This window comes from Onychostruthus taczanowskii, unplaced genomic scaffold, assembly GCF_017590055.1.
Source record: "Onychostruthus taczanowskii isolate IOZ18803 unplaced genomic scaffold, ASM1759005v1 scaffold2, whole genome shotgun sequence".
Lineage (NCBI taxonomy): Eukaryota > Metazoa > Chordata > Aves > Passeriformes > Passeridae > Onychostruthus > Onychostruthus taczanowskii.
Genome location: NW_024499239.1, coordinates 23,689,157 through 23,702,702, shown reverse-complemented (window position 1 = coordinate 23,702,702; position 13,546 = coordinate 23,689,157). Strand labels below are relative to the sequence as shown.

The following is a 13,546-nucleotide window of genomic DNA, read 5'->3' as shown; positions in this document are numbered from 1 at the left end:
ATCACAGCTGAACACAGCTGCTATCCTAGCCAAGTGTATTTTATTTTAAGTATATTTTATTTCAATATACCAATCAAAATGTGACAACACAGATAAAATGCATGATGCTGGACACCACAAAATTGCAGTTTTTCTTTACAACAATCATAACTTAAATCAGTGACATGAACATTTCAGCAAAACTTTAAAATCTCAGACTCTTTTCTCCATAGATTTTTTCCCCCTCAAATTTTCTTAGTGAAGCAATGATTTTCATTAGCAGCTACTATTTAGTGTCACTTAGAGCAAAAGAGACTTCTAAGCCAATTCCCTTTTCATCCAACTTGCATTGTCACTGTGATACCTCTGCAACATTGCAGCACTTAAGTGGATGCAAATCCAAAGCCTGTCTAGGTGAAGACTGAGATGCAGGTTGCTGCAGGAAGCCAAAAGAAAGCTAAAAACCACTTTGCACTGCAAATACTGCTATAAAGGACAAAGCCAAAAACCAAACACAAGCCTGTGCATAAGCATTTCAACTATAATTCTAATGAGATAAAGGATGTTTTTGCAGTAGGGTAAACATAACCCAAATATACAGATCATTTTCCTTTGCAAAGAGGCAAAAAATCATGTTATGTTGAGATTCCTGGTAGCACCATTTGTTATTTTATCCTTTTAAAGTCAACTTATCTCAGTTCTTAGAATATGCTCCCCATTCTTTGAAGGCAACTTGTACCTAATTCTCTGTATTACCACATATTCAAAAATGCTTTCAATGTTTTTACAAGCAAAATGCAGAAAAAATAGTGTTGAGCTGTTAAAACATGCTTGCATGCAATGCACCAAAGTGTGCATTTTTATGTTAAAACACTAGTAGCTGAAGGTAAATTGGTTTATTTATAGAATATTCTTCTATAAGTAATTCATAGAAAACTCTGCTTGCTTAAACACTTTCATTTGCTACACTTGAAAGGTTTGATGGCTGTTCCTGCAGAAAGATTTTGGTAGCTTTAACTATCTAATTCCTAATTTAATTTATACTGGATTGCTGCAGAGAAAAGGAATTTACTCCAGTTCAAATCCTTATGTATTTCCTGAAGGCACTTAAGGTTAGAAAATCACATTTTTGCAAAGGTTAATTGGTACTTTATAAAGGAGCTACTTTGACTTCGGAAACAAATGATAAAATATTAGGAATCTTTTAGCTCCCTCTGCTGCCCTAATCCTTCACTAAGCCACCTTCTGAGGTCTGTCAAAGACATCAAGAAATGAGACAGCCCATTAATCCCTTTTTAAGAAACATTTGGCATATTAAGTATGCCCAGTACTAAGAGCAGTACACAGGAAGAAAACTCTATAAAGGACTGTTTGATTTACCATTTTCTGTGCATTTCATTATTTCCTTTCTTTCTCCAGTATCTGTAGCAAGTGAGACAATGAAGAACATGTTCAAATTTGGATGTTAAGTGTAGCTCTTGTTCTCCAAAGAACTTGACATCTACTATTCCCACTTACATAAGAAAGAGCTAAGGACACTCACTGCCTGGAAACATTTATTCCTCCTTCCTCTTTTTTACAGATCAACTTACATGGTACAGACCAACTTTAGTAAAAAATCCTTTTTGAAATTCAGGGAAAGCCCAGACCTTGCCAACGTAGCCCATCTTCTTATTAATATAAGAAAACTGAACTGCCTCCTCCACAACTGCATGGGATCAAATCCCATTTTACACAAACTAGATGGGATCCATCAATGGTCATGAAAAAACACTTGGTATTTGTCAACCTGGTACTTCCCACTAGTTAAAAAGCCAAGCTATTACACACACAAGCAAAAGAAATCAGGAAAGTGAATGCATTTTTCTTTTAATTAAGCCACTCTTTATTACAAGATTTCTCTATCAATTTGGGAAGACAACCAAATTCAATTCATATCTGGTTGTTTTTTTTTTTAACTTTTGCATTCCTCCTGGAACGATCAACATATTCCACATCAACTACAAACTGAAGATTCATCTTATTAAATCTCAAGCAGCAAAAAGAAGCTCTAAAAACAGATGTTTCCTTAAAAAGAAAGCAAGCCCAGGCCATATCCTTGAAAAGAAACTATTCATTTATCATGCACTTTTACTGTCCTTCAAAGTGCATCACACTTGGGCATTTGCCAGTAATCAAACCTTCCCAAAGAAAGGCTGCCCTTCATAAAAGCAAAGATGAGAGATTTTATCTGAAATTTCAGAATTTCATCCCATTAATATGCACTTTCTTTTCCAACTTATGATCCTGGCCAACTCTTCATTTCTTAGGCAATAAAGAAACACTGTTAAAATAGCTAAAATACTTTCCAACTTTTCTTCTGGGCACTTTTTAAAAAGATGAAGCAACATGCATATAAGGAATAACATTAACACTAGTGCTGCACAAAAAGGAAAAAAAATTAGGAAATGATTGAACGTTCTGAGTGCTAAGATGCTTTTTGCTTCATCAAAACCAGAAGAAAAAAAACCCAAAAAAACAACAAAAACTCCACACCTGTCTGGGGACAGACAGAGTCTTCACAGACTTGTACTTGGCACATTTTGCATTCTTTACTGTGTAAATATCCTATGAGGTGTTCTGGGAAGAAATTCCTGGTTTCAAGCAATTACCTAATTAGGAAAGTCCTCTCAATTTTCCAGTTACATTTCCAGCATTGTGCTGTACTTTAATCCCTAATACCTGTGCAAACAAGCAAGAAGAAATGAGAAAAGCCCCTTTCCTCCTCCACCAGTGTTCCCAAAAGCTTGGAAACCCACCAAAAGCAGTGTATAATAAATATATAGTGCTCAGGCAGCCAAAATAATGTACTTAAAAATAATTCACGGTGTTCACCAAGCCCCTTCACAGACAATTCAGACATTCCCCCTGCCTGCAGCCACCTTCTGTTCCTTCCTGCTTTATCTATTAGCACCCAGCAAATGCCAGAGGGGTCAGACAGCCCAAGGTAACTGCCAAGCAATGGTCAGTAAAACATACAGGCATTTAATTAAGGATTTCTGGAATATAAGCAAATAAACAGCATTGTTTACAGTTTGTTACAATATAAAGCACAATAATACCTTAATTAGAGATAACAACTTTTCAAAGTGCCAAAAACATTTTGAATTTTTCAAATTACCCACAAAATGAACACATTTTATTTTTGCACTGTGACACTTCCAACTGTTCTGCCAAATGTATACTACTATAATTATGCTTTGCAATCACCAGCAGCACCGGAGAGGGGGACAAAGAACAATATAATCAGTAACTAATTAATCTTTCACATGTCTTGATACCATTTATCTCCAAGGGAAGAATCCTAAATGTTATTTTACAAATTGTGAAGTGAGTTTAATATTAGCATCTCAGAGTGCCTCGAATCATGTCCTTATGCCTGAGCATAATTCAAGTTAGTGGAGGAAGTTAGAAACCAGAATTTAATACCTGGCTTTTTTAAGGGACAGAATTCAATGGCAGAACACTGAAATGTGCACAAAAAAAAATATAATTGCAAACAGCTTTGGGATTAAAAGCAAATATTCAATTTTATATTTAAGAAATCGTCAAAAGGAATCATAGGTACCCCAGAGACAAAATCATTTACTGAGCTACATTAAGCTTCGTTATATTCAAGAATTCTTGAAAAAATACATAGTTAGTGGTAGTTAGCAAGTTATTGCAGCCTACTTTTAAGTGAACTTGCAATAGAATTAAGCACATTCTCTTCTAAGGGAAAGTTCAAGAGAAGAAAGCAATGCACAAACTGATGAACAGAAAAGCTGACCAAGAAGATAAACCACCTTTAATAGCTCTGCAGCTCATTACATTCCCTGAGCTTTGTAAAACATCACATGTATTTGTAAAATATAAAATATTTAGGTTGTGTTATGAAAGGCACATATATCAGAGAAAATTCTGCATACTTAATTTTCAAACCTGAACAGGACCATATCTAGAAAAGAAGCCATTATAAAACAAACCAACCCCCCTAGTTTTTATCCCTTTTTACACTCTTCAAAATCATCATCAGGGAAATGTGTTTACAAGCCTCAAAGAACATTTGAACATACAGACAAACAAGAGCAGGACACAGTTCCAACACTTGGGAGCCAAACTGGGTTCCCACACCTGTAAAATGTCAAGCATGTTTCCATACCTGTTATTTTACCCCTTCTCCTCCTGATCATTTTCTGCCTGGCCTTCCCACTCTATTTTCCCAACCTGGCTATTTGGTAAATGGGATTAAAGAAGCAGAGAGGTGGCTAAAAAAACCCTTTTTTTCCTACATCACTTTTCAAGTGGATCAATTCCCTCCACTGCATGGCCAAGCAGATTTTACCATAGGATGGATGCAGTGAATTGTGCAGGGCAGGGAAAAGCAAGCCAGACAAAACAACATCACTGGATGTGAGCACGAAGCCTGGGGGAAGCCACTGCTATTTCAGTCCCAGTGGCTGCTGGTTTGTCACCTCTGTCCCTAGCAATGTTCCTTCCTAAGTCATCACAGATTTCTTGCTTCTTGGGATGTTCTGTTGCTCACCATAATTAGCCCATAAGGAGGCTGAGATTGCACTGAGTGGGCTGAGCTGCTCTAACTGCTGGCTGCTATCAAAGGGACAGGTTTGTCATTCTTCTTCACACCTTGCTGATTCAGCTCACTCACACAGGCAAAACAAAACAAAAAAAAAAGTTAATATTCTCCACTTTTTACTGAAGAGTTGGATACAGAAACTCTAGGATGGGAACTGAGACTGGGAGCAGAGAGGTGGAGCTTGCTCACTCCTAGGTCAGTTCCAGCTGATCCAACAGCAGAGATACACAAAAAGTGGGGCAGCCTTCCCAATTTCACCATCCTCTGCAGTCAGTTCCCCATGTCTCTGAGCAGGGACAGTCTCCAGTGAGCAGGTTCTGGCCACTTAGCCAAGCAGTCTAGGTGGGACACAGTAACAGCCTGGACCTGGCAACCATGGGTGGGCTTGGCCAGTTTTGGAAGACTGACAAGGAGATTAATCACCCAAACCAAATGTGGAGCTGCACCCTTTGTTATTTGGATGAAAAATCCCTTTCTCTGGCTGTGTTAGGCTAAACAGTCCCAGCAACCCCACTGAGCTTTTCCAACTGCCCCTTCCATGCAAGTGCTCTGTCAGCTGAACAGTGACCTGGACTGAGGAATGTACCCAAATAGAAAATATGCCAACAGAAGGTTTCACTACAAGTCAGTGTAGCTCATGATAGAGTCACACTCACATTGGCACAAAGAAAGGGGTAAAAATCCACGGCCAGGGACTCCTCACACAACACAGCTGCTGGGAAAAGATCTCAAGACAAACACGTGGAAGAGGCAAAGGTTTCACCCCCAGTTCACATCATCAGACATGATGCAGAGATCATGTGCCCACCAGTCTGTACACTCTCTCCCACTGTGTCAAAAAGAAATCAATTATTCCCTTGCCTTTTAGTGAGAAACTAACTTTTTAATATAACAATTAATTTAGTTCAGACCATTCATGGTCTGAATTAAATTAAACCATACTCTTAAAAACAGTACAATTTATCCCTCAACCTGCTCTAAAAGCCCTTCATACCAGCTCTAAAAGCCCTTTTGGAGAGAATAACAAGAATATGCAATTTGTCATTTGTGACCTGAGGTAAAATGACAGACTCAAATGATTACAAGTCCTTTCACTAGAATTCACACTATTTTTATTAATACTCATTTAATGTCTGGGGGTCTCCTGCAATTTTTATTTTGTTTTCATCTGACTTTTTACTTCTTTTCAAGGATCAGATACAAGCTGTTAAATCAATCTACATGAAGCAAGCCTGTAGAGAAAGACTACTGAGAGCACTATGTGGTCATCTTGCCCTTTTGCAATTGTTTTTTTATACAAGCCCACAATTTTTTTACAGTGTTTGAGTAGAATGTTGCAAAAGACTAAGATGAAAGCCAACTCAACTGTAGAACAGGTCACAGACTAGTTTCTTTTATTTGTCTAGATCTGTTTCCACCCAAAAACCAGCATTTGTGCACATTCAGTATTACCTCAACAGGAACTACAACTCAAAAATACACAGAATGACCAAGAGAAAATATCAATATTCTATACAATTAACACAGTTAACATTAGAAAGTTAAATGTCTGACCTTCAAATATGCGATCCAAACGTTGTCGCTTCACTTTGTGTTTGTCCATTAGAGACAGAAAAGTGGAAGCTCAAAGAACGTCCCCACACAGCTTGGTGATGCTCTTCTCTCACAAGCCAGAAATGCTTAGTCTTTTATAAGCTTATTTTTCCACCTGTGAACAGAAAGATAAACTTTAAAATACATCATTTCTGGCACCTCTGTCCAGATGATCTGGAGATGATCTGTATGTAATCTAAAGAATTAAAAAATCCACAAAGATCTTAAATCATATTAGGTAAACTGGTATTTATTTCACAGCAAACTGTCTTCTAAGCACAGAGATACAAAGCACAGGGCACAACTCGGACCAACCAGTGTGGAAATGTTCCAGGACAGCTGCTCTTCTCTGTCTTTTCACTGTCAGAAAATACTTTTCTGCCCTTCCACTGAACAAACCACCAACAAATGCAGGCACAGGTCCATAAACGGACAGAAGCATGTTCACCTGAGATGAAATTGGAAAGCCACCACGTTGCATCACAAAGCTGACGGTGAGAGAAAATACTCCTTTCACTCTTAGCTTTCAGGCTCTTGATGACAATGTAATGCAGAGTTTCAGCTTGGAAGTTGAAGGAAACCAAGTGAAGGGGCAGAGACACAGGGAAACACATCCTGGTGACAAGAGGGAACGCCACCATCTCTATCAACCAAACGGCATTTGGAGCAGGTTTATGCATGACTAGGCAAAGCTCTTTGGCACAGATACAGGCAGGCACTTTTCAGATTCTGTGGAGCTGGGCAAGGCAGCATAAAGGCATTGCAACAAGCAGGCTGCATTTTAAGCCAAACCACTGAGAAGGGGGAAGGGGGGATGGGAAGAGAGGAGGAAAAATCCCTCAATGAAAACCTAATCACAGCAGTAGAATATAAAATGCACGTGAGCAAGCGGATGTGGTAAAACTATGGATACAGATGCTCTAAAAAGCATAATCAGAGCACCACTTTTATTCACCTTTCAGTATGTGAGTAGACTTTGAGAAACAAACACAGAGCACACTGTAGTACAAGCCCTGTGCACACTAAAATGAGCCAAATACCCCACCTCCCTATTTCTTTTTATTCCTGCCCAGCAGCTTTCAACATCGGTGGACAGGATTAAATGGCCTTACAAGTGACTGAACCTAGAAATCTGCTTGTTTCTTTCTAGATGCTGAACTGCACTAAAACCAAACATAGGCACATTTCATTGAAATTATAAAGAAAAATATTTTTGAGTATCAAGAACTGCACATTTGCATTTAAACTAAGTATCTTTACCAGTACTGCCCTGCTCGGTGCATTTGGGCTTTTAATAAAGTTCCTTCTTTGTGTTTGATTTTTTTCAAATTTAAGTTGGAGTTAATGTGCAACATTCATCATGCTTTTAACTCTTCATTTGCCTCACTGTCCTCTTCACTTCCCCTCCATATCTCTTTATCCCCAAATTCAAGATTCTTCTGCTGTTTTGTATAGATTCCAGTTGAATATAACATCCCATCATGAAAGGGAGAAGAAAAATTGATGAGGAATGCAGAATCCCATTTTTTTTACTTTTTAAAAAACAAAGACTGTTGCCATTTTAGAAATTCACTTTTGCATTTCTCAACATTGGCATTGTTCCAAAATACAATGTTCTTTAATATCGAACGTGGCTGTGTTACAAGACTGCACAAGCATTACATTGAATCTAACATGCATTTTATAATCTTAAATCTATGTAAGTATAGAACTATATAACCACCAGCCTTGGCTTAAGCCAACACCCCAAACCTGTGCACAGGATCAGCCTTAAACTAGCCTTTCATTTATTTGCTTATCATTTCTGTTTTATAACCTTCTTCCTCCAATTATCACATAGAAAGATCTAATGCGTAAAAACCAAACCAGAATATAATGAACATTTTAAACACTAATCTTAGTTTAAATTTGTATAGCTTATTTAATTTCCCATCTTGTAGAAACATGCAGGCCTGCTGGCCTCCTTGTGCTGTGTTGTTTATTCATTCAGCAAAAGATTTTTCCACTGTAGTCACTCTGCATACAAAGCTGGATGACAGCTGTGAAGAACAGACCATCTGTAACTATTGACCTACCACTGAAAGTGCCACCAGATGTTTTCTATCTGTCTGCAGTAGCTTCAAAGTGTGCCATATAAATCAAGTATTTTTTTGCTTTCAAGCATTGTTTTAACATTATTTCATTGATAGTAAGTTGTCATAAGTTTAAAAAATATTTGAGCAAAAAATAAATTAACATGTTAACACCATTCTAAGCTGAAGCCTCACACAGTTTTATTATACATCATGTTCCAACAGAAAGAGCAGATGATGATATGGGAAGCACTTCCCAGAAAACAAAAGCCTTGTAATTGTGGAAGTGTTAGTTACTGCAATTGCTAAACCACAACAAGAATAGTTGTATTTGAGAAATTCACTAAAAATACACACACAGTGCCAGACAATCTAAAAACCAGAACACCAAATACCAAATAGTATTTAACACCAGACTTCTGTAGTTCAGTATTTTAAGATTAAGTGAGAATCCAAGTAATTTAAGAACATATAGTGCTCATCACATATATCAAGTAGTATCTACAGCAGAACCCTTTTAAGCAGTACACATTTTAGATCAAAATACACATTATTGCAAACAATATTAGAGTTTTTCCTTCAGTTAATCAGATTATTTCAGTGTATTTTTAAAGAGAATAAGTCTTGGGGTATTGCTGGAGCATTTAGCTCTTTCTTAAGAAAGGGAGAGCTTTACTCTGAGACTTCAAGATAAAAGGAAAAGTGATTCTCCAACATATTTCCAGCAGAGAGGGCAAATCCTACAGGCTATAACAGAAATGATAAACAAATAAGTAAACTTTGAATTCACTTTTCAAAACAGATAATAATGGTAATGAGCGAGGGATAAACATTAGCTGTGAGTGAGAAGACTTGAAGGAAGGCCCATTCAAAAACAATTATTTCTCCAGAGAAAAAGGATAAAAAGGAAGCAAACTAAGAAACCAAATTTTTTTAAGAGAGCAAAACATAGGCTAATTACATACACCCTGTGTATGTGTGGGTTGTGACAAATTCCACAAGAAGGACTCCTCTCAAACACAAAATGTTGCAGCATGCAGTGCTGGACCACTTGCTTTGCATCAGTCTGATGGGGGAGGTTGGCATGGACCAGTTTCAAGTAGATCTGAACAGGAAAAGTGCATTATGGTGGTGTTTGAGGGTGCCAGGACGAGGGAAGAGATGAGACTCTTGACTCCACGTTTCAGAAGGCTGATTTATTTTATTATGATATATATTATATTAAAATGCTGTATTAAAACTATACTAAAAGGAATAGAGAGAAAGGGTTCATCAGAAGGCTAGAAAGGACAGGAGAGGAATGATAACAAAAGCTCCTGACTCCCAGAGAGTCCAAACCAGCTGACTGTGATTGGCCATTAATTAGAAACAATCAGCATGCCCCAATCACAGCTGCACCTGGTGCATTCCACAGCAGCAGATAGTTCTTGTTTACATTTCTTTCCTGGGGCTCCTCAGCTCCTCAGGAGAAAATCCTGGCAAAAGGATTTTTCAGAAAATATCGTGGTTACAGTGCATCACCTCTGATGAGTTACCTCACTCGGAAAGGGATGCAGAGTACAAACGCTCCTGAGCACAGACTTCCACCCACAGCACACAAACTGCAGAAGGCTGATTTCCACCTTTGCCCCACTCTCAGCTGCAGGCACAGATTTGTAGGCCAACCCAAATCACAAGACGAAGCATAAGAAATCCAGAACAGAAATTAAATTCACAGAAGAGACTGACAGATCATTAGAGGATAAGGCCATGAAGATCTGTGCTACCCTTGGGAATCTCAGCCCTCACTTAACTCAGCCATTCTAGCTTACACTCCTTCGTCTGAAGCTATAGTCAATTATTCAAATATTTTTTCTTTCTACTAACAACTATCACAAAGTAAAAAGTAAGGCTATCAAAAGAAACACTGTAAGTGTACTTTCCAAATTCCAGTGCCATCAGTTTTGATGATCAAAAATTAGATAAATTTCCAACGCAAGCCAGACTGATGTTCTACTTCTCCTTCCTTCCTTCCCACCCAAACTGACAACACCTCTTTTCTTTCACACCTCACAATCCTTGAAGTGCCATTCTGCACAGCCCTGGAAGCAACAAATAAATATAATCATAGTGGTTTTCCTCATGTTAGAAATACTTTAATTTTCCTAAATAACAATACATTTTGTTTTGCAGTAATTGTTTGTTTCAATTAGTAAACAGATCATTTAGTCCAACCCTCCTGCCATGGGCAGAGACAACTTCCAATAGAGCAGGTTGCTCAAACCCCATCCAACATGGCCTTGAACACTTCCAATAAGGAAGTCTCCACACTTCTCTAGCAATTGTTCCAGTGTCTCATCACCCTCACTATAAAAAATCCTTATATTCAAATCAACCATACCTCAACATTATTACTAAGAAATGGAAATGTATCTAAATTTCAAAATATTTCTGTAATACAAAACAAAGTATTTTGTGTTTGGCAAAAAAAAAAAAAATAGATCTAATTGTGCTGATCAAAAGACAAAAGTAAAAAGACATAAAAATGCTAAGAGAATTTTCTTTTATTTGAACATTAACTTAAAGATGTATTTACTCAGTAAAGCAGTCAACTTTCTGAGGCTATGGTAAGAAATGGGCTCTAATTCTGTGGAAAGGAAAAAATAAAGTTTATGATGTAAGAAAGAAACACTCTACATTAAAAAGCTCTACAATTTGTAGCTGAGCCCTTCTAATGTCAGTAGCAGCAGTATCAGTTCTGTATAAAAGAGAAATTTTGGATCAGAGGACTGGTGTTTCATAATGAAAGTAAGGTAATGCTTTCATCTCAAAATTATACAGTGTACTACACCTAAACATGGAATATAATAGAGAAATATCTGAACTTCTTTTTCTATCTATATTCCATTTATAAAAGTATTATTTAGCAGTACTTAGCCATTGGTGTTTAAAAACTTTCCAGTTAAAGATATGGAGGAACCTCAAATAGGAGGATGAGTAAAAGAGGACAAAGACTTTTGTTTGGGTATTTCTTCAAAATGCAGCAGGGACTGCTACAACAGCACTGGAACATCCTCTTTGGAAGTTCTGCAGGACAGCTTTTGTTCTTACATCCTTCCCTGAAGATTCTGTGACTTACACTGAAAACTTCTGCAGTATGAAACCATCACTATACTATCACTGTGCTCAAAATATTCCTGTAAAACTTAAGTTACACTTAAAAATAAGTATGGCACATTGAGCAGAACAAAAAGAGATTAATTGCCAGAAGAAAAAGTATATGTCAGCCTTTTTGTGCAAAAATTGAAGTTATTCCATCTTGTCTTATGAAACCTAATACTGAATTAGGAAGGAAATATATAATTATATTTGCCTGTCAGACGATTTATCTTGCCATTAAGTATGGCTAAGCCACTTTGCCTTACCATTAGATGTCAGTACAGTCTAAGAGAAACTGTACAGGGAGCTTCAAGATCAATAAATTAATCACAAAAATGAAGCCATTACCGAATTAGACACCGAAACACACATTAGCTACTCAGAAAAGGACTAAAACCCTAAACATTAATGACATTACCTAAATCTAAGGTGAATCTGTTTCAAAAAGATGGAGGACCAGAAAAAGTGCCTGAAGAGGCAGTAAGCATGGTCCAAGCATGAAATAGCTTGCTGAAAAACTCCCCCAGCCTGAAGACAGTATGACTGAGTAGAATACAACAAAGACACAAAAAATACACTCCATGTCTCAACTCAGTGTCTGGAGAGCACACAGTGAAATAGCAAGCCAGAATATTAAAAACAACAGGAAGCTTTGTCATGGAGTATGTAATTAAATTGTAACATCTGGTGTCACAGGTATTGTGGATGCCAAAACCTTAAGTGGCTTTTAAAAGAGATAAGTTTATGGAAAACACATCAGTGTCCACTGATAATAACAGCCACAGCACCAACCCAGGTCAGAAATCCATAAGCTGGTAAATGCCAAAGGCAGGGAAAATGTCAGCACATGCTTTGTTCTCACAGTCAGCAATGACTGCACTGTGTTCCACTGACCAAATGTCTGTTTAGTTCAGCATCCAGCATTTGCCAAGAAATGAGGTGCTGAATTAAAAGAGCAAGAGCAGAACAAACAGGATCCTTCCTTCAAGCACAAACCAGTGGCCACTTCTGGAGCCAGAACATGGGGAGATGGGGCTGCAGCCCCTTCCAACACGTGGGCACCCATTAGATTCTTAGGAAATCCTGAGAGAAACTACAAAAAGCAGAAAAGTGAGGCTCACAGCTCACAGGGATGCACAAAAAACATCCTAAGTGCAAAATAAAACTAAAGTAAGTTATTACTTATCAGTACTACTAACAAGTTAGTACTAACACAGACTCAGAATGAAATCATCAAACTGACCATGTCTCCAATGTAAAGCCTAAGAGACATCTGAAAATCATCATAATTTAAAAACTGCCAGTGCCATAGACTCCATCCTAGCACACAGAAATCTCTTCCAGCAGTAGGTGTCTTTTATTACTGACTGGTTTTGCTTGTCAGTTTGGCTTCAACTTCCAGGGATTAGATCCTTCTTGCAGCTTTGCCTGGCAGATGGAAGAACTCCCTCATGTTCTTTGCACAGGCACCTCTTAAGTATCACCAATCCATCCCCTGGTCTACTTGCAGAAGAGACCAAACTCCCTGATATCCTCCTAGGAGGTCATATTTCTGATCCTAAGTTGTGGCAAACCCATGCATCCTTAAATTCAAGAGCAAGTCACTAAAATCCTGGTTAGTGAGTGCTAGAACAAGACAAAGCCTTGCAACTGCAGGAGCAGTTACATCAATATCCAAAGCAGAAGAACTTTTTACCACTCTCTTTCACAGTCCTTGAATACATTCAGGGACCACATCTGAGATTAAAAGACTTTGCACTTGCTTCAGCAGTTTTTTCATCACTGGTGCAAAGCCAGTTCTTTTTAGGATAAGTTTGTCTGCCCCAGGTATACAGCCAACAGTCTCCCCTTCTGCATTTATCACCCAAAATTTGAAAACAATTTCACAGAATCACCTAGGTTGGAAGAGAACTTCAGTATCATCAGCACTTTTTTTTTCTATTTACGAATGAAGGTGTTTTTTCCTGTTGATAAAAATATTCAAAATAAGGCCAAGAAGTCTCTTTGTCAACACACAACTAAAATCAAGGCTTATGGGCTTTTGACATATTGTCCACTATTTTTTTAATACTGTTTAATTCCCTTTTGAACTATTCTTTCTTTTTACTTACTTTAGCACCAAATAAAATGCCTTCCAAATTTTAGTGCA

The 13,546-nt window shown here is 37.8% G+C and overlaps 1 protein-coding gene across 3 annotated transcripts in view; it reads right to left on the bottom strand.

Annotated features, from left to right (window-relative positions):
• CTBP1 (C-terminal binding protein 1) overlaps positions 1–13,546 on the bottom strand; it is a 238,276-nt gene that overhangs the window by 176,137 nt on the left and 48,593 nt on the right. For all 3 annotated transcript variants that reach the window (XM_041402644.1, XM_041402642.1, XM_041402643.1), the window contains exon 2: positions 6,149–6,302. In XM_041402644.1, coding sequence (XP_041258578.1) covers positions 6,149–6,197 — 49 coding nt within the window. In that variant the 5' untranslated portion in view covers positions 6,198–6,302. The remainder of the gene's footprint in view (positions 1–6,148; positions 6,303–13,546) is intronic.